This window comes from Lissotriton vulgaris, chromosome 2_1 (genome assembly GCF_964263255.1).
Source record: "Lissotriton vulgaris chromosome 2_1, aLisVul1.2, whole genome shotgun sequence".
Lineage (NCBI taxonomy): Eukaryota > Metazoa > Chordata > Amphibia > Caudata > Salamandridae > Lissotriton > Lissotriton vulgaris.
The window spans coordinates 883,389,724-883,411,728 of record NC_141687.1 but is presented as its reverse complement, the minus strand read 5'-3'; the positions used below and the strand labels follow the sequence as shown (position 1 = coordinate 883,411,728).

The following is a 22,005-nucleotide window of genomic DNA, read 5'->3' as shown; positions in this document are numbered from 1 at the left end:
AAGGTAAATGAACACAGTCCTATGTTAACATACACATACACACCTTACTGAGACACTAACCCAACACTCACAACATACCACAGAATATGTCAGCGGACTCAATGTACAAGGGGGGTCCAAAGCATCCACTGGAAGTAAAGATCTCCACCAAAAGTAAATCAGGATACGGTAGTGTGTAGGAAGCAAGAACTACAACACTCCGCTCTCAATAGAACAACTCAAAATAGAAGTACATGGAAAATGCAAACAGTAACACGTAGTTGCGACCACCACAGTATTCTGTCACACAATAACCCCACTGGAAGCCAGTACACAAGACCAGGGAACATTTGTAGTTTCCTCACTACACACCCTGATCCTTGTTTCCACAGAGATTTGCAGTATATAACGGAACGCGTGGTTTCCTCACCACAGCGCCCCGCTAGTGCAGTTTCAGTAATAATGCCGAGTGGACGGTAACACGTGGTTTCGACCGCCACTGTGTTCCGCCGCTTCTAAATGCCCATATCAGTTTACAGAGCCAAGAAATGCCCAACGGTATAGTACCCAGGCTCCGAGCCCCAGGAGACAGGCTACCGAACAGCTGACCGCTGGAGCAGTCGGTGCAAAGGACAACAGTACCTGCTGGCGGGCGTGGACTCCGTCTCAAGCCAGGACAGGATACTGACGGACTCCCTACGGGCCCTCGGGAAACAAGGAGCCCACAGGAGTCAGGAAGTAACTGGAGAGGCACGGGAAGGATGGCGTGCAGAGCGTCCGCTCTCACGCCGAAGGCAGCAAACGATCAGAATAACGCGCAACAGGAAGCGCGTCGGGACCGGTGATATGCTTCCTGTGAAACCCCACCTGCTCATGGGAAATGTAGTTCTCCCATTGTGGTAGGCGCGCTGCGCTCGCGGAACCTGACAGTACATCCCCCCTCCCCTAGCGCCTCCTAGGACCAGGGCGCAGGGGGAATCGACGATGAAATGTACGCACAGCCGCCGGTGCATGAATGTTCCCCTCAGGCTCCCAGGAATCGTCCTCTACAGAGTAGCCCTTCCAAGACACCAGATACCAGAGGACGCCTCTGCACAGTTTGGAGTCCTTGATACTCCTCACCTCGTATTCTGCCCCAGCATCTCCAACCACCGGAGGCGTAGCCCTCCGTCTTGCCGAATGAGCCGGTTTTAACAAGTGACAATGGAACACAGGATGAATACGCAGAGTACCCGGCAGTTTCAACTTGAAGGCAACAGGGTTGATACGTTTCACAATGGTATAAGGCCCAATGTATCGTGGATGAAACACACTACGCAGCTTGAACCGAATGTTGCGAGTCGATAACCAGACCTTATCCCCAACCTGGAACGAGGGGGCCTCCTTACGGTGTGTGTCCTCCCATTTCTTGTACACTGCTTTAGCCCTCTCCAGATGCTCTCTGACCTTCTTGTGCAGAACATGGAGCTTCCGTACTTGCCCTAAGACCGTAGGCTGTCGAGACACTTCCTCTGGGATGTGCACAGGAAGGATGCGTGCATCAAATCCATAGGTAGCATGGAAAGGCGAGATCCCCACAGAACAGTGCCAAGCGTTATTATAGGCTATTTCGGCCATCCATAACAGGGAAACCCAGGACTCCTGAGCCTCTTCAGCAAAACACCGCAGATATTTTTTCAGGGTTTGATTCAACCGTTCTGTTTGCCCATCCGTCTGAGGATGGAAACTGGTCGAGAGGGAAGACTGTATGTGCAATGCCTGACACCACGCCTTCCAGAACCTTGCAATGAACTGGGGGCCCCTGTCAGATGCTATGACCTCTGGAACTCCGTGCAAGCGTATGACATTGGTTAGCAACAATTGAGCCGTCTGCCCTGCTGTTGGCAAATTGACACATGGTATGAAGTGGCCTAACTTAGTGAGGCTGTCCACAACTACCAACACCGCTGACTTGCCCTGATCAAGAGGGAGTCCTGTGACGAAATCCAAACTAATGGTCTGCCAAGGTTTCCTAGGGGAAGGTAACGGCATCAACAACCCCTTTTTCTGTCCGGTTGTGTTTTTAGCCCTGGCACAGGTCTCACATTGCCCAATCCATACAGAGACATCTGTGTCAACTGAGTCCCACCAGAAATGCCGTTTCATGAGCCGCCTGGTCTTTTGCACTCCCTGATGTCCTGCTAACGGGGACTCATGACACCACATGAAAGCCTTTTTGCGCAATGCTACAGAGGGAAGAAACAATCTATTGTCTTGAAAAGGCAACCCCTTTACCAACGTGCGATTCCCCCCACACGTGACCCAACTGACCCAGGCATCATGAGTCTTGGCTTGTCGAACGAGGTCCAAAAAGGTATTGGCCTGTATCACACAAATCACCTTCTCAGGACTGACTATTGACGCTTTAGCGTCTCCTTTATCCTTCTCCTCTGACTGATCTCGCCGGGATAGGGAATCGGCTTTCAGGTTGTCTGTCCCTGGTCTGAAGGTAATGGTGAAATCGTATTCCGCAAAGAAGAGCATCCACCTCATCTGTCTCTGTGTGAGGTGCTTTGCGGTCTTCATGTACTGGAGGTTGCGATGGTCGGTGTATACAGTGACAGGGAATCTGGCCCCCCAAAGGTACTGTCTCCATTCCTGAAACGCTCGCTTAATGGCGAGCAGTTCCTTCTCGGAGATGGTATAATTCTGTTCAGGAGGGCTTAGTTTTTTGGACAGATATGCCACAGGGTGGAGCTGACCGGTGTCCTTGTCCCTTTGAGACAGCACTGCTCCTATCGCTTCGTCGGAGGCATCAGCTTCAACAACGTACGGATGTTCTGGTCTAGGATGTGCCAGGATGGGAGCCGTTGTGAAAGCCTCTTTCAGATACTGGAATGCTGCTGTGGCTTCGGGTGACCACTCGAATTGCACGCCTTTACGCAACAGTCTCGTCAAGGGAACTGCCACTTGGGAGAACCCCGCTATAAATCGGCGGTAATAATTGGCGAAGCCTAAGAATCTTTGCACGTCCTTCACACAGGTAGGGGTAGACCACTCCTGTACCGCCTGTACCTTTCTATCGGACATTTGCAGTCCCTCGTGGCTTAGCATGACTCCCAAGAATTCAACCTTGTCCACACTGAATTCGCACTTGCTCAGCTTGCAGTACAAATGGTTTTCTCTCAGTCTATGGAGTACCTCAGTTACATGTTGCGTATGGTCCTTGACGTTTTCCGAGTAAATCAGGATGTCGTCAATGTAAACCACAGCACTGATATCCACCACCTCCTTCAACACATCATTCAAAAAGTATTGAAATGCCGCTGGGGCGTTACACAGCCCGAACGGCATCACGGTGTATTCATACAATCCGTATCTCGTTTTGAAGGCGGTTTTCCATTCGTCCCCCTCGCGAACCCGGACCAAGTGATACGCCCCCCTTAGGTCCAATCTGGTAAAAACCTTGGCATACCGTACTTGGTCCAACAAAACAGAGATAAGTGGCAGTGGGTATCGATTTCGGATGGTGTTTTTATTAAGCATACGATAATCCACACAGGCCCTTAAATCTCCGTTGGCCTTTTTGATGAAAAAGAGGGGCGAGGCCGCAGGGGACCTGGATGGGCGTATAAAGCCGATATCCACATAATGGTCTAAGTACTCCTTCAGATGAGCGGTCTCAGGGTCCGACAAGGCATAAACCCTACAGAATGGTATGGTGGCTCCCTCCACTAGATCAATCCTACAATCATATGGCCTATGAGGAGGGAGGTTCTCAGCCTGACTTTCGCTAAAGACATCCCTGTAAGCCCTATATTCCAGGGGTAGACACACGTCTTTCTCAGCAGCTGTTGCGACCACCAAAGGAAGAACAGACGGAGAGAACCCAACACCCTCTTCCATATGCTTTTTACATTCCTCAGACAAGAAACTTATCGACTTCTCCTTCCAGTCGATTGAGGGATTATGGTGACTAAGCCAAGGCATACCGAGAATAATCTCGTATTGAGGGGCTTCGATGATGTTAAGCACCAGTTCTTCCCTATGCCTGCCGTCATTTACATCAACTGAAAGAGTTACCCTCTCTGTCTGTTCCGTTATGAGACCGGAAATTAATGGTTTCCCATCAACTGCCAAAACTTCCTCCGGGGTGTCCCTAGGTACCCTGTCTATGGACAAGGAGGTCACAAGCCCGCTATTAATGAAATTCCCTGTGGCCCCCGAGTCTATCATAACCATGACATTGTAAACCTGCAACTGACACTCCAGCCTCATGGGCAGCAGTATGTGAGATTCGGATTCACGTAGGGTGACCACAGTTAACGATGGCACCTTCCAGGGCTGAGGTTCCTTCCGATCTCTTTCCCCCTGAGCACCAGCTTCTTCTGGAGCGTTGCCAGCTGCTATGGCTACACTTTTATTGCGAGACCATGAACCAGTGTTTCTGGATTTGGAAGGGCAGTTCCTTACGTAATGTCCCTTCTTGCCGCAGTACAAGCAAAGACCTGCAACGCGACGACTCTCTTTTTCTTCCCTGGTTAGTGGGGACCGGACTGCACCGATTTCCATCGGTTCAGATTGAGCATCTGCAGAAGGCAAAGGCCTACGTGGACTCCATTCGGACCGGAGGGGCCCCCTGTCCCATCGTCTCCTATCCCCTCCTCTGTCTGCCATTCTACCCTCTAATCTCAGAGTCAAGTTTACCATGTCTACACAAGTGGTTGGTTGGGGATCTATCTGAGCAATGACGTCTTTAAGACCGTCCCTCAATCCCTGGTAGAATAAGGACATCCTCTTTTCCTCTGGCCATGAAGTTTCAGCCACCAGTCGGTTAAATTTGGTGAGATACGTAATTAAATCCGACCTCCCTTGCCTTGGTTCCAGGAGTTCCCTATCTGCACTAAGGGTGGTTGCCCTTCTATCGAACACCTTCTCGAATTCAGTCCGAAAAGAGGCCCAATCTGAGAGCATGGGGTCGTCATTCCGAACCAAGGGTACAGCCCAATTGGCTGCATCCCCTGTCAGGAATGAAAGCGCAAAAGCCACCCTAGAATGGTTGTTAGGGAACGAGGCTGGCTTACACGAAAAGTGCAACATGACTTGCGTTATAAACGCCTGAGTCTTGGAAGGATCCCCGGAATACCTCTCTGGACTAGCTAGAGGAATAGGGGGGGGTACCGTTACTTGTACCTGAGGTACAGACGTAGAAAAGGGGTTCCTAGATAGCTTATCTACTTTTTCTCTGAGTGCTGCTGCCTCTGCTTTAGAGGAGGCCAGCTCCTGCTGCACTACTAGCAGAGCCTGCAGTACATCATCCATGGTGGCCATTTTGCAACAACTGGACCGGGCAGAGCAACGTTCGTGGGCGCGTTATTCTGTCAGGTTTACTCCGCGGGATCCAGCCGATGCAAAGATGGTTCCACCTCCAAATGTCACCAACACCCTGAAGTATAAACACAGGGTGTTCGAGCCATTAGGCGAGGGAGAAAAATAACAAACTAAAATAAAAAATGTGGGGTGGGTAAAGGTAGGGTCAGCAGGGAAAGGACGCCTGAAACAGAAGACAAGACAGATTTCAGTCAAGTGCTTATTAGCATGAACTACTACTCTCATATGGTCTCACTAAGAAAACATGCACATGAATAAGTACCTGGGCTGAAAGAAAACCCGACCTTGGTTAGAAAACATCTACAATCCTTCTGCCATAATCTGTGAGGAAGGCCTAAGGAACACATAGATATAAGGTAAATGAACACAGTCCTATGTTAACATACACATACACACCTTACTGAGACACTAACCCAACACTCACAACATACCACAGAATATGTCAGCGGACTCAATGTACAAGGGGGGTCCAAAGCATCCACTGGAAGTAAAGATCTCCACCAAAAGTAAATCAGGATACGGTAGTGTGTAGGAAGCAAGAACTACAACACTCCGCTCTCAATAGAACAACTCAAAATAGAAGTACATGGAAAATGCAAACAGTAACACGTAGTTGCGACCACCACAGTATTCTGTCACACAATAACCCCACTGGAAGCCAGTACACAAGACCAGGGAACATTTGTAGTTTCCTCACTACACACCCTGATCCTTGTTTCCACAGAGATTTGCAGTATATAACGGAACGCGTGGTTTCCTCACCACAGCGCCCCGCTAGTGCAGTTTCAGTAATAATGCCGAGTGGACGGTAACACGTGGTTTCGACCGCCACTGTGTTCCGCCGCTTCTAAATGCCCATATCAGTTTACAGAGCCAAGAAATGCCCAACGGTATAGTACCCAGGCTCCGAGCCCCAGGAGACAGGCTACCGAACAGCTGACCGCTGGAGCAGTCGGTGCAAAGGACAACAGTACCTGCTGGCGGGCGTGGACTCCGTCTCAAGCCAGGACAGGATACTGACGGACTCCCTACGGGCCCTCGGGAAACAAGGAGCCCACAGGAGTCAGGAAGTAACTGGAGAGGCACGGGAAGGATGGCGTGCAGAGCGTCCGCTCTCACGCCGAAGGCAGCAAACGATCAGAATAACGCGCAACAGGAAGCGCGTCGGGACCGGTGATATGCTTCCTGTGAAACCCCACCTGCTCATGGGAAATGTAGTTCTCCCATTGTGGTAGGCGCGCTGCGCTCGCGGAACCTGACAGAATTACGGATGCAGATAAGAACAAGAGAAGTTTTTAGCTGATATTTTTAGAAATACTACGTATTAGTAGCAAATGTTTGTTTTTTAAATGGACAATCTTCCGCTCTTTTTTTGGCCTCTAAGGCTATCCTAAAATCGCCCACCACCACATTCATCCTCCGACCCTTCCAAAAAGAATGTTGATTTGGGGGAAAAGTTGCTTCAATCCCCTCCATCTATGTCACCCTAACGAACATGCCTTCCACCTAGGGGCTGCAAGAGTGCCCCTGCCATAACACGATCCAGCCGTTTTCACCTTCACAGTCCAATGATAGAAGGGCATAGGCAGTGGAACGGGGGTCAGTGTCAGATCACTTACACTGTCCCAACACCCTCATATAGCCATTAGTAATGTGATGCTGTTGATTGTTCTGTGGACTTTCTCCTACAGCTCCCAGGAGAAACAGTGCTGCAGAAGAACCATAATGTCACCGATCAAGGGATCCCAAACAACCTTAAAGATTTTTTTTTATTTTTTTATTTTCAAGTGTAATGGGACGTTTGTTCTCAATGTATAAAGTACCACAAGCAAGCTACCTTAAATGTGATGTGTTGACAATGTCTGTATACCTAGTGCCCTATCATCCCAACCTTAAAATCAATGCATGCATGAACGTATGTTTTTCTGGGAATTGCACCCCAACATCTTGGTGTCTTCAATTAGCTGTCCTCGAGGTTAGCAGATGCAATGTCTTCAAGTAACATTAACATCACATTTCAGTTATTGTGCCTAAGAAACACCTTAGACCGTTTAATGCAATTTTAAACCGAATTACTTTATAGTACTTTAGATTAATCTAAAAAATGTAACACATTCAATATATATATATATATATATATATATATATATATATATATATATATATATATATATATATATATTATTTTTCTTCTCACTTAAAAAGTTACAGGTATGTCATAGTTAGGAAATCGAATTTAAAAAAAACTTTGAAATTCACTGAAAAAAACAAAGGTTACAGGGAGGTTCTAGTTTCGTACAAAACCAGTGAAATTCAGCAGTTATAGTTACCTGAGCTAACTAAATCATACACCCCCACAATGACCTCACACATTACATCACTCATGACATGGTCAGTGACATCACTCATGACATCACAGATAACCTCTCAATTGACGTCACTGACATCATCCAGGGGTTGAGAGCGTTTTCTAAATGTTTTTGTGTTAAACATATATACGAAGGTACCACAAAAGTTAAATTAGTATACTTTGTATACTACTAATTCCTGTTTTTAACATAATTTATCTTAGTTGCTGTGTGTATCTGTGTGTGAGTGGGTGTCTGAGTGACTGCACAGGTGTGTGAGCGACTGTATGGGTGTATAAGTGGGTGTCTGAGTAGCTCTGTGGGTGGCTTAGTGGCTGTATTGGTGAGGGAGTGGGCGTGTCTGTGGCTGTATGGGTGGGTGGGTGAGTGAGTGGGTGTGATATTTATGGGTTCTTCTCTGTCATTCACCATAACTGACTCTAGTACTTGTCATGTTTGTTTGTTCCCACAAGCTGCTGTAACAGATCCAGTCACCTGTTCCCTCCCGAGGATATTGGTTTGCTTTCAGCGCCTGTTAATTGTATTTATCCCCCTTAGTATCTATAATGTAATGCCTTTCCTGATTTAGTTATATGAACCTTTTTGAGCCTTTGCCAGGTTTGTGTTTTTGTGTGAGACCCTCTGATCTAAAGAACAAAGTCTCTTCCAAACTCCTGAGTTACTGGAAGGTTAATGGTTTTACAATGTAATGCCTTTTTTCTTGGGCTGGAATGTTTGCACGGCACCTACCAGACATTTCTTTCCTGTTGTTTTGACCAGTAATATTGTCAATTTCCTCTGAGATCCATGGTATGAAACCGCGTCATTGCTGTGTGCAGTCTGTGGACATGCTTGAAGTACTTTGGTACCTTTCATCTGGTAGGTGAGTGCAAGTGCTCAAGACCCCCAGGGCTGCTAGATGAGCCCATGCGACCCCCCCCTTCGAGCTGTCAAGTGAGCACCTGGTGCTTCTGTCCCAATCCGCTGCATTGTGAGCTGGTGTCCCGAGTGACCCCATTAGGTCTTAGGGAAGCATAGGTTCATAGAGGCCCTAGTCAAATTTTTGCAACTCTTCACTGATTTGTTTTCCCTTTCTAAGCATGTGAAAGGTTCAGGTAGCCAAGATTATTGAGGTCAATTGAGTCAACTGGTTCAAACTCAAATTGACTTTAACTTTGTCTGCACCAGAAGACAGGTATTCAAACTTGAATGAGTTAACAGAGTAAACATTTTAGAAAGTTGAATTTCCCATTTGGAAACACGTCAGTAGCAAGCCGCACTAGGTATGAACTTCTTATAGGCTTTTTCATTGCATATATATTTTACAGTCTGTCCAGTTTATTAAAGACCCACACAGTGTTAATTGTTTCTTCACCTAATGTTCTTGCTGCTGTGTTCATTTATTCCAGGATGTGATATTTGTAACCTTTATCTCATTTGTAATGTACTTTTTCCAAACCTCTCTGTTTTATCAGGCTCGGGAGCGATAGTAGCAGCTATTGTTGTTGGAGTGATAATCATTTTCACACTGGTCCTGGTCGCATTGAAAATGTACAACAGGTAATTTATGTTTGCTTGTTCATATTGCTGTGTGCTATTTGAGTCATGGTACATTGTGAGTTGTTTAGAAAGTCTGCTAGTAGGAATAGTGAATAAATTCTTAGATTGCAATGTAAAATCCTGTCTGGGATTGGCAGCATAAAACATTCCGATGATCTCAAAACAGTTCCACTTTAAACATTCTGTTGTTACCCAAAAGATATAGCAATTTTTCTGAATATTTTGAAGCTGTGGTAGACCCCATCAGCAAATTTCCAAGCAATCAACTGTTTAAAAAAAATCTGTGTGATGTTCAGCTGAGTAGAAGATGTTACCAAGATAGTCTGCATTACAAGGCTCTCACCTTAGCATCAGAAAATGGGTTGTATGAAGTGGTAGTTCACACAAAAAATTCATACACTCCTGTTATTGATGCTTTTTAGTGGATTCGCAGAAAATGTAGCAATGTGAGCTTTCGAGATGCCACATGCCTCTTCTTCAGATGTTATTTACTATTTAATTGCTTGTAAGATATTTTTGAATATCACCTGAAGAAGAGGTTTGTGCATTCTTTAACTATAAAGTAAGACTTTGGTATCTAATGTTCAGTTATTCAAATGAAAGCCATAGTGTTTGGATCTAAGAATCCAGACAGATGCAGAAAAGTAAATTTGCTTAAGCTCACAAGGAACATCAACTTTTTTGCTTCTATAGTTCCTATGAAAATCTCAGATTAAGGCCACTGGTCTCAAAAATTATTTGGTCAACAACAATCTCTACAAATATACAACACTTGCAGGCTTTTGTGGTGTTTGAGTTCCTACATTGTGTGATGAAGTGGACATGACTTCTAACCCAAGAGGTGGCCATCACTGAATAATTTGATTGAGATAAGTCACTGTCATATTCAGTAGGGGGCTACCGTTTCTCAAAATCTACACACCAGGGGGCATTTTGTTAAAACAGTCCAACAAACGAGTCTATAAAGAAAAGGTTCAAGTCTTTCTGAACAATTAATAGATCTTAACTATAAAGACTACTCTTAATCAGATGTGTAAATGAATGAATAAATGTCCTTTCAGATAATACCAAAATATAAAAATCTAGCATCAACTGCTTAAAGAAAGAATTGGTACAAACAGATGCATTCATTGACCAGCGATTGCAAACGTTAAATGGATGAGTTTGGCTTTTTTAGAAATATATGGTCACATACTCTGAGCAGATCTATAAAATAATATAATGATTAATCCATGGACTTATACAGTTGCAGTAGTTTAAATAATTTGAATACAGTTTAAACTGAAACCGATACAGTGTTATATATTGTATGTAACAAAACTGAATTCACTTATTGGTAGGTCTAATGCCCTAGGGAGATATGACTGCCCAGGTTCTGAGTCTGCCAATTAGCTTGGTTTATTGCACAATTGCTGATAATTTGCATAAACTTGAAATGGGTGTGAGTAGTGGCACAGCTAAGAGGAAAAACACAGTTCAGAAACAGTAAGCGGCAAAACCAGTCAAGTCTGTTAAGTAAATCACATACTTCAACTGGTACGAGGCTCATCAAGTTAATAGGTCATGTTGTCTGTCCCCCCTACTGACAATTAAATTGGTATCTTATACTTGGGCACAGCACCTCGGAGTCCAGGAGAAGGCACTGGAGTGGATCATCTCCTTCCTCGCCGGAAGGACACAGAGGGTCCGCCTCCCTCCGTTCAGATCTGAAGCCACCGAAGTCATCTGCGGCGTCCCTCAAGGCTCCTCGCTCAGTCCAACCCTCTTCAACATCTACATGAGCCCCCTCGCAGACATCGCACGCCAGCACCACCTCAACATCATCTCCTACGCCGACGACACCCAGCTGATCCTCTCCCTTACCAACGACCCCGCCACCGCCAGAGCCAACCTTCACGAAGGGATGAAAGAGGTAGCCAAATGGATGAAGAACAGCCGCCTGAAACTGAACTCAGATAAGACGGAAGTCCTCATCCTGGGATCCTCACCCGCCGCTTGGGACGACTCCTGGTGGCCCCCCGCCCTAGGCAGCGCACCCAAACCAACAGACCACGCATGCAACCTGGGCTTCATCCTGGACTCCTCCCTCTCATGAATAGACAAGTCAACGCGGTCTCCTCGTCGTGCTTCAACATCCTGCGCATGCTACGTAAGATCTTCCAGTGGATCCCCACCGAGACCAGGAAGATGGTCACTCAGGCCCTCGTCACCAGCCGTCTGGACTACGGCAACACCCTCTATGCCGGAACCACCGCCAAACTCCAGAAGATACTCCAGCGGATCCAGAACGCCTCAGCACGACTCATCCTGGACATCCCCCGTCGCAGCCACATCTCCGGACACCTGCGGGATCTGCATTGGCTCCCGGTCAACAAGAGAATCACCTTCCGTCTCCTCACCCACGCACACAAAGCCCTACACATCCAAGGCCCAGGATACCTCAACAGCCGCCTCAACTTCTACGCTCCCAAACGCCAGCTTCGATCGACCAGCCACGCCCTCGCCGCCGTCCCCCGCATCCGAAGAGCCACCACAGGAGGACGGTCCTTCTCCTACTTGGCCGCCAAGACTTGGAACTCCCTCCCGACCCACCTCCGCCTGACCCAGGACCACCTCGCCTTCAGGAAGCAACTCAAGACCTGGTTGTTCGAGCAGTAGCAGATCCCCCCCCCCCCCCAGCGCCTTGAGACCCTCTGGGTAAGTAGTGCGCTATATAAATGCAATGATTGATTGATTGATTGATTGAGCATCGGAGAGTCCTGGGAGTTCCCTTAAAAGGTGAGAGGTGGAATACCAGCAGACCAATGACCCTAAATCCACAAATAGGCAGTGTTTGAAAGATATACTTGCAACTGATGCGGTTCTAAATTTCCCAACTTATCTTTTAATTTAAATGTTGACTTGTGATTCTGGCATAACTTTCAGGTAGGCTCCTTTATCACATCCAAGGAAGTAGTCATTTAGGTAACCCAAGTTAATACCTGGCAAAGCAAATGCTGCTGCTGCCATTGCCATTAACTCTAGTTTACATGAGTAGTTTCCTGTAGCAGAGGTATGTTCTGAATGTCACAGTATCCGGTGTACCTGTGTTACTTTATGGTTCACCCAAGATAAAGAGCATTTCTTTTCTTATTCATACGCTCCTGTTTGTAAATGGTGTGCCCCCGAACAGTCCTATTAATAGCAAACAATACATTGCCACTACTAAGGCATGTTTAATTTCATAGATGGTATTTGGCATTCGGAGATACAATAGGTAAACACACGAAAGGGTTCCTCTTAGCTGAGTGTCTTGGGACTTCCCCTTGTTTTCTCACTCTCTAGCTCCTCGTCCCAGATTGCACTAAAAAGGAGTCCTCCCTCTCTTTTTTACTTATGTTTAATTTTGCCCATACACCAATGTAATTCTACTTCAGAGACTTTTATTTCCTTTATATTTTCACCACACTCAATTATGCTAAAAATAAATGTACAAGATATGTAACACTTTCCTTGTAGAATGCCCTTGGTTCATTAATACATTAACAGGAAATGACATTGTAGATGTGTTATTCCTTTGACTGGTTGTCAAGATCAAACTCTATAGTTACTTGTGGATTTTTCAAAAACTATTGGCTTAAATGTGTGTTACAGTAGCATAAAATAGATGATAGCTTGGTTTGGATATACTGTTACTAATCTTTAAAAAAGCAAAGAACATTTTAATTCATTGCGTATTTGGTCAGTTCATGGAAGTTCAGTGTTTCTTGTACTTTATACTATGAAGTAGAAACACAGCTTTACAAAACTTTACTTCAAATCAATCTCTATTTCTTGTTTTTTCTTCAGCTGGGGGAGATCCTTCGTAGTCCTTGCCTTTTTGCTCCTCTATTGTCACTTAGATTATTTATAGATATTTCTACACCTCCTTTACATTTCATTTCCACCCCTTGAATCCTGGCCAATTGTTAAAGATGAGTTATGTTCTTAGACCACAATGCGTGTTAACAATTTTAGGGTACTTATTATTAAGAGACATAGTGCATGCTAGTCAACTGTTTGTACGAGAGTCTGTACTATTTTAAATCATTTCATTATACCCAAGCTCTCTTGCCACATGACAATAGCCTATGGGTGATCATAAGTGTGTTGTGCCCCAGATGGCCTTTTGCAACAATTCTAATAGATTGGAGACTCTGAAATTCTCCCTCCAGGATAGAAGATGGATGCCATTTTTGAAAAAATCTTTCATGGGTGACCACAAGCAAATGGCAATGTTCCTACTCCGTTGTATATATGTACTGCTCTGTAGGAATGAGTCCATGACAACTGTGTGGTTGATGCACTCCCTAATGGATTGCACCAATGCCATTTCCCTGATACAGATCATTACTAAGCATAATTTGTCTACACCCTGTCAAATATGTAGTTAGAGATGGTCATAACTTATTCCAAATCCAATTTCCTCTTTTAGTTAACTCATACTTGCTGCTCTGTATTTTTAAAATAAACCTGTATTTTTCCAAGATGTTCAGTCTTTGTAGCACCAACTAGTAGGGCACCACACCAAACTACAGAGCGGTTAGGGGTCATTCGTGGTAGTATTCCATAGAAACTCTTGTGGTGTTTACTCAAACAAGGATTTTTCCACAGTAGTACTTTAAGAGTTGCCTGTCCCAGGAATAGTCTAATTTCCTGTAAGGATGTATGTTTTAGGCCACTAGGCTATACATCCTTGATAAGGTTCAAAGAATAGAATTCTACACTCTGTGTAGAGGAAGTGAATGCTCACATTTTGGAAAAATACTGAAATCATATAGTAATGATATAATTTTATTTTCTAAACAGAAATTTAAGGACCGAACGTGAATTTGGATCCCAAAACACAAACACCACCAAAAGCAGAAAAACGCCAAGTGCAACAGGGAAAAACAGCGTGGGAAGTCATCCGACCACTGTGTCGTCTACACCAGTTGACATCCACTTGGAGAACAGATGACGAAAAGGACACAACGGTGGAGGAAATGTTTATAACTTGGAAACACAGACAATGCTGATGGGACAAGCCTATCTCTGAACTATTTGAACATGAATTTGCAGGAACGATCGCTATCTTCTTTAAATTCGTAGTAGCAGAAACGGATTCAACTCTTTGATGAAATTTGTCCACATTTGGATTTTATCTCTAAGGATAATGGAACAAGTTTTATACTTCTTTTAATTTGTGTTGGTCGAGTGTAACAATAGCAGTAATCTCTATGTTGTATGTTGATAGTATAGTCAGTGGATCACGAAATACTTGAATATCAATGTTAGCTGCCATGTTTTCTGCTCTTCTCCAAATAGTTTTTAGCAGTGGTACACATTCGCAGGATTGTTTTTCAGCGATGGCTCCATGACTGGGGTGGCTGCATTGCACGTTCAATCATAAAATAGTCATGTGAAGTCGGAATTATTACTGCTGTAATTAGTTTTTGATTTGGTGGGGTTCTGTAGGTAGTCATTTATGCACCATCAGTGAAAATGAAACGTTCACTAGTCAAGTAACTACTGGTACTTTATTACTTATGATGGACACAAGTGAGTCTGCGGTACTTCATGACATGAAAATAAAACAAAAAGTCACTTGTCTGCAGTGGCAACACACTGCTTAACACTGTTCACTGCTATGCAAAGGCTATCCAGTCTGTTTTGCAGACATGGAAAAAATGCTACGCTTTCAATCATTACCTTACACAAACTCTAGCTTCTGAGCCAAGTTGTTGAGCCATGACATTAGATGTGGAGAATGTACATCACATCCCGCCATCTGTCCTAGTAGATCACACATAGCCAACATTTTATAAATGTAGTGCAGAGGTAAAAGGTGGAGCACGTGTTCATTGTTTTTGCTGCTTACTAATTCCTGATTGGTGCTGTAAGTTTTCTTAAAATATGCTCAGTGGAGACTGTCAAAATGGAAGGATTTCTAAGGTCTGACGGGAAATTAATCAAATTTCATGTTGATAGACCATGTCATGGGAATTAACATTGCAATTGTAATTTTTGAGGAGAGCATCTGTGGATCTGCTGAATGAAACCGTGAATGCCATTGGTTATCACTGTAACAGTGATTTTAGTCACCTCTGAAGAGAACGTGATGACATATTGCCAAATGTTAGGGCTTATCACAGCCTCTGGTCCCATTATTTTTCCAAGGCAGGTGACATCTTAGTGCTACTTCCTCACAGCAGCACTCAGGCATGGGTGGGTTGAATATGTCCCATGCTGTCCAACCTTAAAAGCAGCCTAATTTTCCTGCTCTGCTAGCCAACAATAAAGTTAAACTGAACCCCAAAAGGCCAGACCGTGCTTAAAGTAAACATAAGGATTGCATAATGGTACTCCAATTTATATTTATAGTTCAGTATAACAGTATTGAATTTTGTCTACAGCTGTATTTTGCACACTTTTTCCATCCTAACTCAGTTTTCCTTTTCTTAACGTATGTATAACAGGTTCATGACCGCCATTTTCAACTTTACTGAGTTGGTTGTGGGTTATCATTGGTTGATTTAATCTGCACATGGCCAACCAGCTTTATAATTACAGCCAGCTCATTTGTTTAAAGGATATGTCTTTGGAAAGCGGAGAGATCTGTCAAGTTGACAATATACTTTACCGATGGCTGTCGTAGGAACAATGGCTATTGTGGAATCTTTCTGACTTTACGACATTCATCACCATAACAGTTCAGACATGGTGGTCTCTCTTGGAACTACTGTTGCTAGGTTTATATGCAGGGATCTCAGCATCCTTATGCCTTCTATGATTCCAAGCAAAGTTCAAAAACTGAAATAATTGACATTTTAAAGTTCTTCTAAGAAATATGCAATGCTTTTTCAAATTAATGCTTTAAAGTTTTTGTCAAGTCATTAAAATCCCTGTTTCCCTGTTAATGGCACAGACGGACTAGCAAAGATCTGAGCATGGTGACATTAAGGCGCAAGATTTATTCAGCTAACTCCCCTCCCTTCTATTTGTAGGTTTATATTCCATGCATACTTTTCAGGCCGAGTAAGATGCATCTTCTAGGCCAGGCCTGCTTGTTTGATAGTCTACGCTTCCAAAATTCTATAGACCAATCAACATCACACACAGTATCAGAAATCAAAATGTAGATTCAAAGTTTTGCAGAGATGCAAATATGTTGAGTGAGGCATACAATAGCTGAGCTTGCTTTTGATTATCTCAATGAGCGGTGTTGAAAATAATATGAACACTGTGTGTAATCTAATCGAGGCTCATAACACCAAGAAACATTTTAGATGTATTGTGCACTAAATGCAAGCTAAATGAATAATTCATGAATGACGGGGCACAAAATCATGTACAACTTTACTGACCCATCTTTAACAATACCCAACATTGCAATCTGTACCAACTAGGAGGTATCTCTTGGTTGATGTTGCGGAGGCACTGTTTATCAATTGATTTTCAATTATTCTGTTTGCTGTCTCTATGTGAATATTGGTTATAGTTCAGTGTTTTGCACCACTACATTTTAGGGTAAAAAGCCCCAATGATGCAAAGCTACCATATATGTTTAAAATGTGGCCGGCATCCTTCTTATACAGGTAGATTAGGCAGGCAATCCACTGTTGAGATGTGTGATAATGCATGCCTTAATGCCTACGATACTTATCTCTTGGGTAGCGCCCTCCTGAAGAAACCCACCGCTGACCCCACGGACCTCAAGAACTTCCACCCCATCTCGCTCCTCCCCTTTCCAGCCAAAGTCATCGAGAAGACCGTAAAAAGACAACTCTCCGCATTTCTCGAGACCAACGGATCCCTCGATTCCTCACAGTCCGGTTTCTGAGCAAACCACAGCACCGAGACCCCCCTCATCACAGCCACCGGCGACATCAGGTCCCTGCTGGACAACGGGGAAACTGCTGCCCTCATCCTCCTGGACCTCTCAGCAGCCTTCGACACCGTATGCCACCGCACCCTGATACACCGCCTCAGCAACACCGGAATCCAACGAGCGGCACTGGAGTGGATCATCTAGTTCCTCGCCGGAAGAACCCAGACAGTCCGCCTCCCCCCATTCAGATCCGCAGCCACCGAAGTCATCTGCGGCGTTCCGCAAGGATCCTCACTCAGCCCACCCTCTTCAACGTCTACATGAGCCCTCTCGCAGTCATCGCTCGCCAACACAACCTCAACATCATCTCCTACGCCGACGACACCCAGCTGATCCTCTCCCTCACCAACGACCCCTCCAATGCCAAAGCCAACCTCCAGGAAGGAATGAAAGACGTCGCAGAATGGATGAAGATCAGCCGTCTAAAACTGAACTCAGACAAGACGGAAGTCCTCATCCTCGGACCATCTCCCTCTGCATGAGATGTCTCCTGGTGGCCCCCTGCCCTGGGCACCGCACCCAAGCCAACTGACCACGCACGCAACCTGGGCTTCATCCTGGACTCCTCCCTCACGATGACCATGCAAGTCAACGCCGTCTCGTCCTCCTGCTTCAACACCCTGCGCATGCTCCGAAAGATCTTCCAATGGATCCCCACCCAAACCAGGAAGACGGTCACCCAGGCCCTCGTCACCAGCCGTCTGGACTACGGGAACACCCTCTATGCTGGAACGACAGCCAAACTCCAGAAAAGACTCCAGCGCATTCAGAACACCTCAGCACGACTCATCCTGGACATCCCTCGCCACAGCCACATCTCTGCCCACCTGAAAGACCTGCACTGGCTCCCCGTCAGCAAGAGGATCACGTTCAGACTCCTCACCCACGCATACAAGGCTCTCCACGACACGGGCCCGAAGTACCTCAACAGCCGCCTCACATTCTACACTCCCACCCGCCAGCTCCGATCCGCCAGCCTCGCCCTGGCCTCCGTCCCACGAATTCGCAAATCCACCATTGGAGGAAGATCCTTCTCCTACCTGGCAGCCAAGACATGGAACTCCCTCCCCACTCACCTACGGCTGAACCTGGACCATCTCTCCTTGAGGAAAAAACTCAAGACCTGGCTGTTCAAGCAGTAGCGAACCCCCCCCCCCACCCAGCGCCTTGAGACCCTTACGGGTGAGTAGCGCGCTATACAAATTCTTATTGTATTGTATTGGGTAAGAGACTCAATCTCTCACAGTCAAAAAATTCTGTTAGTTAGTTGGCTTTGTTCTAGATATTTTATACACATTTTCCTTTGCCTTTCACCCTTGAACCTCTGCCTGCTTAAGAGGGAAATAGGCATGCAGAGGTATTCGGGCCACGCTAGCGTACATTAGTGCCAAATTCAATCTGACATTTTTAAAATGTAGAGAAAGTGACATTTTATTGTGCCAAATTGAAGAAAAGGATTACAAACGTTTCCTAAAAACACTGCAGTATGAATAGGGTCTTGGAAGCAAATTAAGTGATTAACAAATGCAAGGCATGTGCTAAAAAGGAAGACGCTTCAACCTCATGGCTTGGCAGGTTGAAATCCTTCATCTGGGAGCCAGTGTGCCACACAGCCACTTGATTAAGCAGACGAGAATCTGGTAATAGGGCTGGCATTGCTTTGCCAAGGGGCTCTCCAAACTATAGTTCCTATCTTTTTAAATCCACAAAACGTGCTTGAATGCCTAAAGCAGTGTATTCATTGTATGCCTGGTAAGCGTGTGTAACATAAAAGCAGTTGCCCGATCCTTGGTCAAAGCATATAAAAGGCAGTTTTTCTAGACACATCTGCCTTGGTAAAAGCAGCTATTGGGCCCTTGTTAAAAGCTGAGATATGGCCAGTGGCGGTTGCTCCCAATGAGACGTGGTAAGGTGGGAATAGAAAAATACAAACAAAAACATTAAACAAAGATTACCACTAGCCTGATGCTGCGTCCCCCAACTTCCTCCTCACCTGATCCTCGACTGGTGCACGTTGCGCAATTTCCCAGATGCCAATACCAACGCTGCTGTCATGCTGGGATTGCTATTACCCAGTATGAGAGAAGCGCCAGGATTGGTCTGAGAGGCCTGGTTTGCCAGTCAGACAGGGCCTTGGGAGCCTGTGTGTTCTCCACCTGACTGTGCAACACAGCTCAGGTTGGAGAATGCTAAGTGCACATGTCGGTATGACCGCCCTAAGACGGCCGGCCAAACTGAAATGATGGACTTCCTTACTACAGTCTTGTTGAGTAGCTGTGCGCTCTACAAATGCTTTCATGCATTCATTCACACTGCTTGGCTATAAAAAAAAATTTAAGATTCTAATGTAGTCTGCACAACGAACAAAATGTTTCATGGATGTTGTCCCTCCATTCCACTTCTATAAAATGGCTTATTACACTGCAAACGTAAGGATCTGGATATCCATTTGAATGCCAAACTCACTAGTGCTCCCTAAATGAACACAGTGCTGAAGTCTATAAACATACAGCTCTTCCGTCTTCTATAAACTCTCCAACTTCTCCACAACCAACCACCAAATGGAGATGACAAGAAACCCTGCCAATGCTTTAACTGACTGCTGTATTACTACTTCAACTGCTTAGAAAAACAGGCTCCAAAGACCTCACAATCAGTAGCTGGAATTTGCTTTGACCTTAGTAAGAGTGACCACAATAAACCCACCCTTAAAACACTCCATTGGCTACTAGTAGATGGTAGGATTACATTTAACGTTTCTGCACCATGCATAACCCTTACTGGAGCCAATGCCCCAATGACTTGCATAAATGTACACCTCACTTAGACCTCCGCTCGATGCCCACCAATCCGATTAAACAAAAATCTTTCACAAAAATGAAAATGGGAATATCATTAGGTGTGTACACTGGTCCACGCTATGTAGTGCCCTCAAACACAACTTGAGATCCTACAACTGAACTCTGCTCAGACGACAGCTGACAATTGCACAATATCAAACACAATTGGTCATCTGAGCTGATTGGACTGACACTTTTAATAACTAAACTTTTTCTCTCTCAGTAGTCTAAGGAAACTGTAAAGTGACATGCTGTGCTCTGAAAAACACCTCAATAAATAGATTATGCAAATCTTTTTGGTTCACACTCTGACAATGGCAAATGTTTTAAACAAACTTTCTCCAAGCTACTTTTATGTTTGCCAAGGATCAAAAATATTACATTTCTTTCCCTCTGACAATTATTTACTTCTACAATAACTTACAGAAACAGACTGGAGCCTATGTTGGGAGTTGTCAATTCTAGCTATTACAGTGGCATTGCCTGCAAATAGGAGCCACGAAAGATCCACCCTATTAAGAACTGGAACAATTGCAGTAATATACTTAAAAGTAGCAGAAAGATTATTACTCAACACATTAACACACATAAATGCCAAAAGGCAACCCTGATGGATTTCCTTATTAATTGGAAACTACACATACATTCACTCATCATTCCAAGACAGGCCACTGCATGATTATGATGGTAAAACATACATTCAACACTAATCGGAGGTTCCAGGACATGATGATATCACAGGGCAATTCTAGAAAGATCTTCATCAGCATTATCAAATGCTGCTTCTAGATCTGAAAAAATAGCTCTATCTTTTTCGGTAAAACCTATTTTAACAACAAGGATACTGAGAGTATTGTTTGTCATTTTAAAGGCGTGTTTTCTATTTTGTCGTAAGGATGTTCTCACTTCCCCAGGCATCTACCATTTGTAAGCAATCTTTTTTGTCAATTGAACTGCATTCTGAAGAACCTTTTTCAACTTCATCTCTTTAAATTTCTCTCTAATTTATAAAAAAAAAGTGTGAACTTATTTATTTTTCATTCTGCATGTGAAACAGGAATAAACACAAAAGTGGTGGTACATTCTGAACATGGTTGCCAATCTTTGTGCAGCCTTGAATGTTACACATATGCTCATCGTGGGTATTTTGGTTGAAAACTACTGGTACAAAATCAAGCTGATTAAAAACTTTAGGGTAAAAAACAATGGAACAGGAACTTTTCGATAGATAACACTTTCTTAGTAAAGTGTAATACGCCACCGCAGTATTAGTTAAACAAATAATATTGTAACTTAAAATTTAGGTGTATAAGATGTCATTTTGTATTGGTAGTAGAAATACAAAAATCACTTGTAATTGCAAGACTTCACTGAGAAGAAGGGCAGGTTGGTGAAATTCATTTTGTATCAAATCATTGAATAACACTCTGCCCCTCATATCCTGGGGCTTGAGTTAGAATAGCTTTTAAACTAGTTTCAGAATTTTGTTGGTTAAAGACTAACTATTTCTAACCATTTTTTCATGTAAAACGTTTAAAAACGAAATCTACTAAGTAACGTAAAGAGTGTGTTTTTGAGCTTAATGTCTCTGTCAATTTGTTTTCAAAAAATGAAATGTCAACTATTGCCTTAAAAAAAAGTGCCTAGGTCCCATGTACCTGCTTCCCGTATGAGCCAAAGGGGAATTGTGCATGACAGAACTATGAATTCTTTCTGTAGAAATAAAGTTTTAAAAAAGAGATATATGTTAGCCTAACATATATAAATAAAGTAAAATATTTAATATAATTTGTGTGTATCACTGTCTTTTCTCCGCAATTTTGTTTCAATTGAACAATTGGATAAAAAAAATAAAAAATCACACTAGAATACTTTAAAAAAAAAATCAGACTGAGAACATATTTTTGAAATATATTGGTATAGGAATACACAATTCAGAAAACTTGCCCCGACCAATTTGAAATATCACTTAACCTGGAAACAATCAAGAAAACTGTACATTAATGTAGAAAAGTAGAGC

General features: G+C 44.1%; 1 protein-coding gene across 2 annotated transcripts in view; it reads left to right on the top strand.

The window, feature by feature from the left end:
* Nucleotides 1–21,773, top strand: part of NCMAP (non-compact myelin associated protein) — a 222,077-nt gene extending 200,304 nt beyond the window's left edge. Inside the window, exons 3-5 of one of the 2 annotated variants that reach the window (XR_015308434.1) lie at nucleotides 9,173–9,257; nucleotides 14,085–17,746; nucleotides 18,570–21,773. Coding sequence is in view for 1 of the 2 variants with exons in the window: in XM_086956401.1 (XP_086812527.1) it covers nucleotides 9,173–9,257; nucleotides 14,085–14,235 (236 nt within the window). In the remaining variant the exon portion in view is untranslated. Of the gene's footprint in view, nucleotides 1–9,172; nucleotides 9,258–14,084 lie in introns of both variants that reach the window. The other variant, XM_086956401.1, reaches the window with a different exon arrangement.
* Nucleotides 21,774–22,005: the final 232 nt, after the last annotated feature.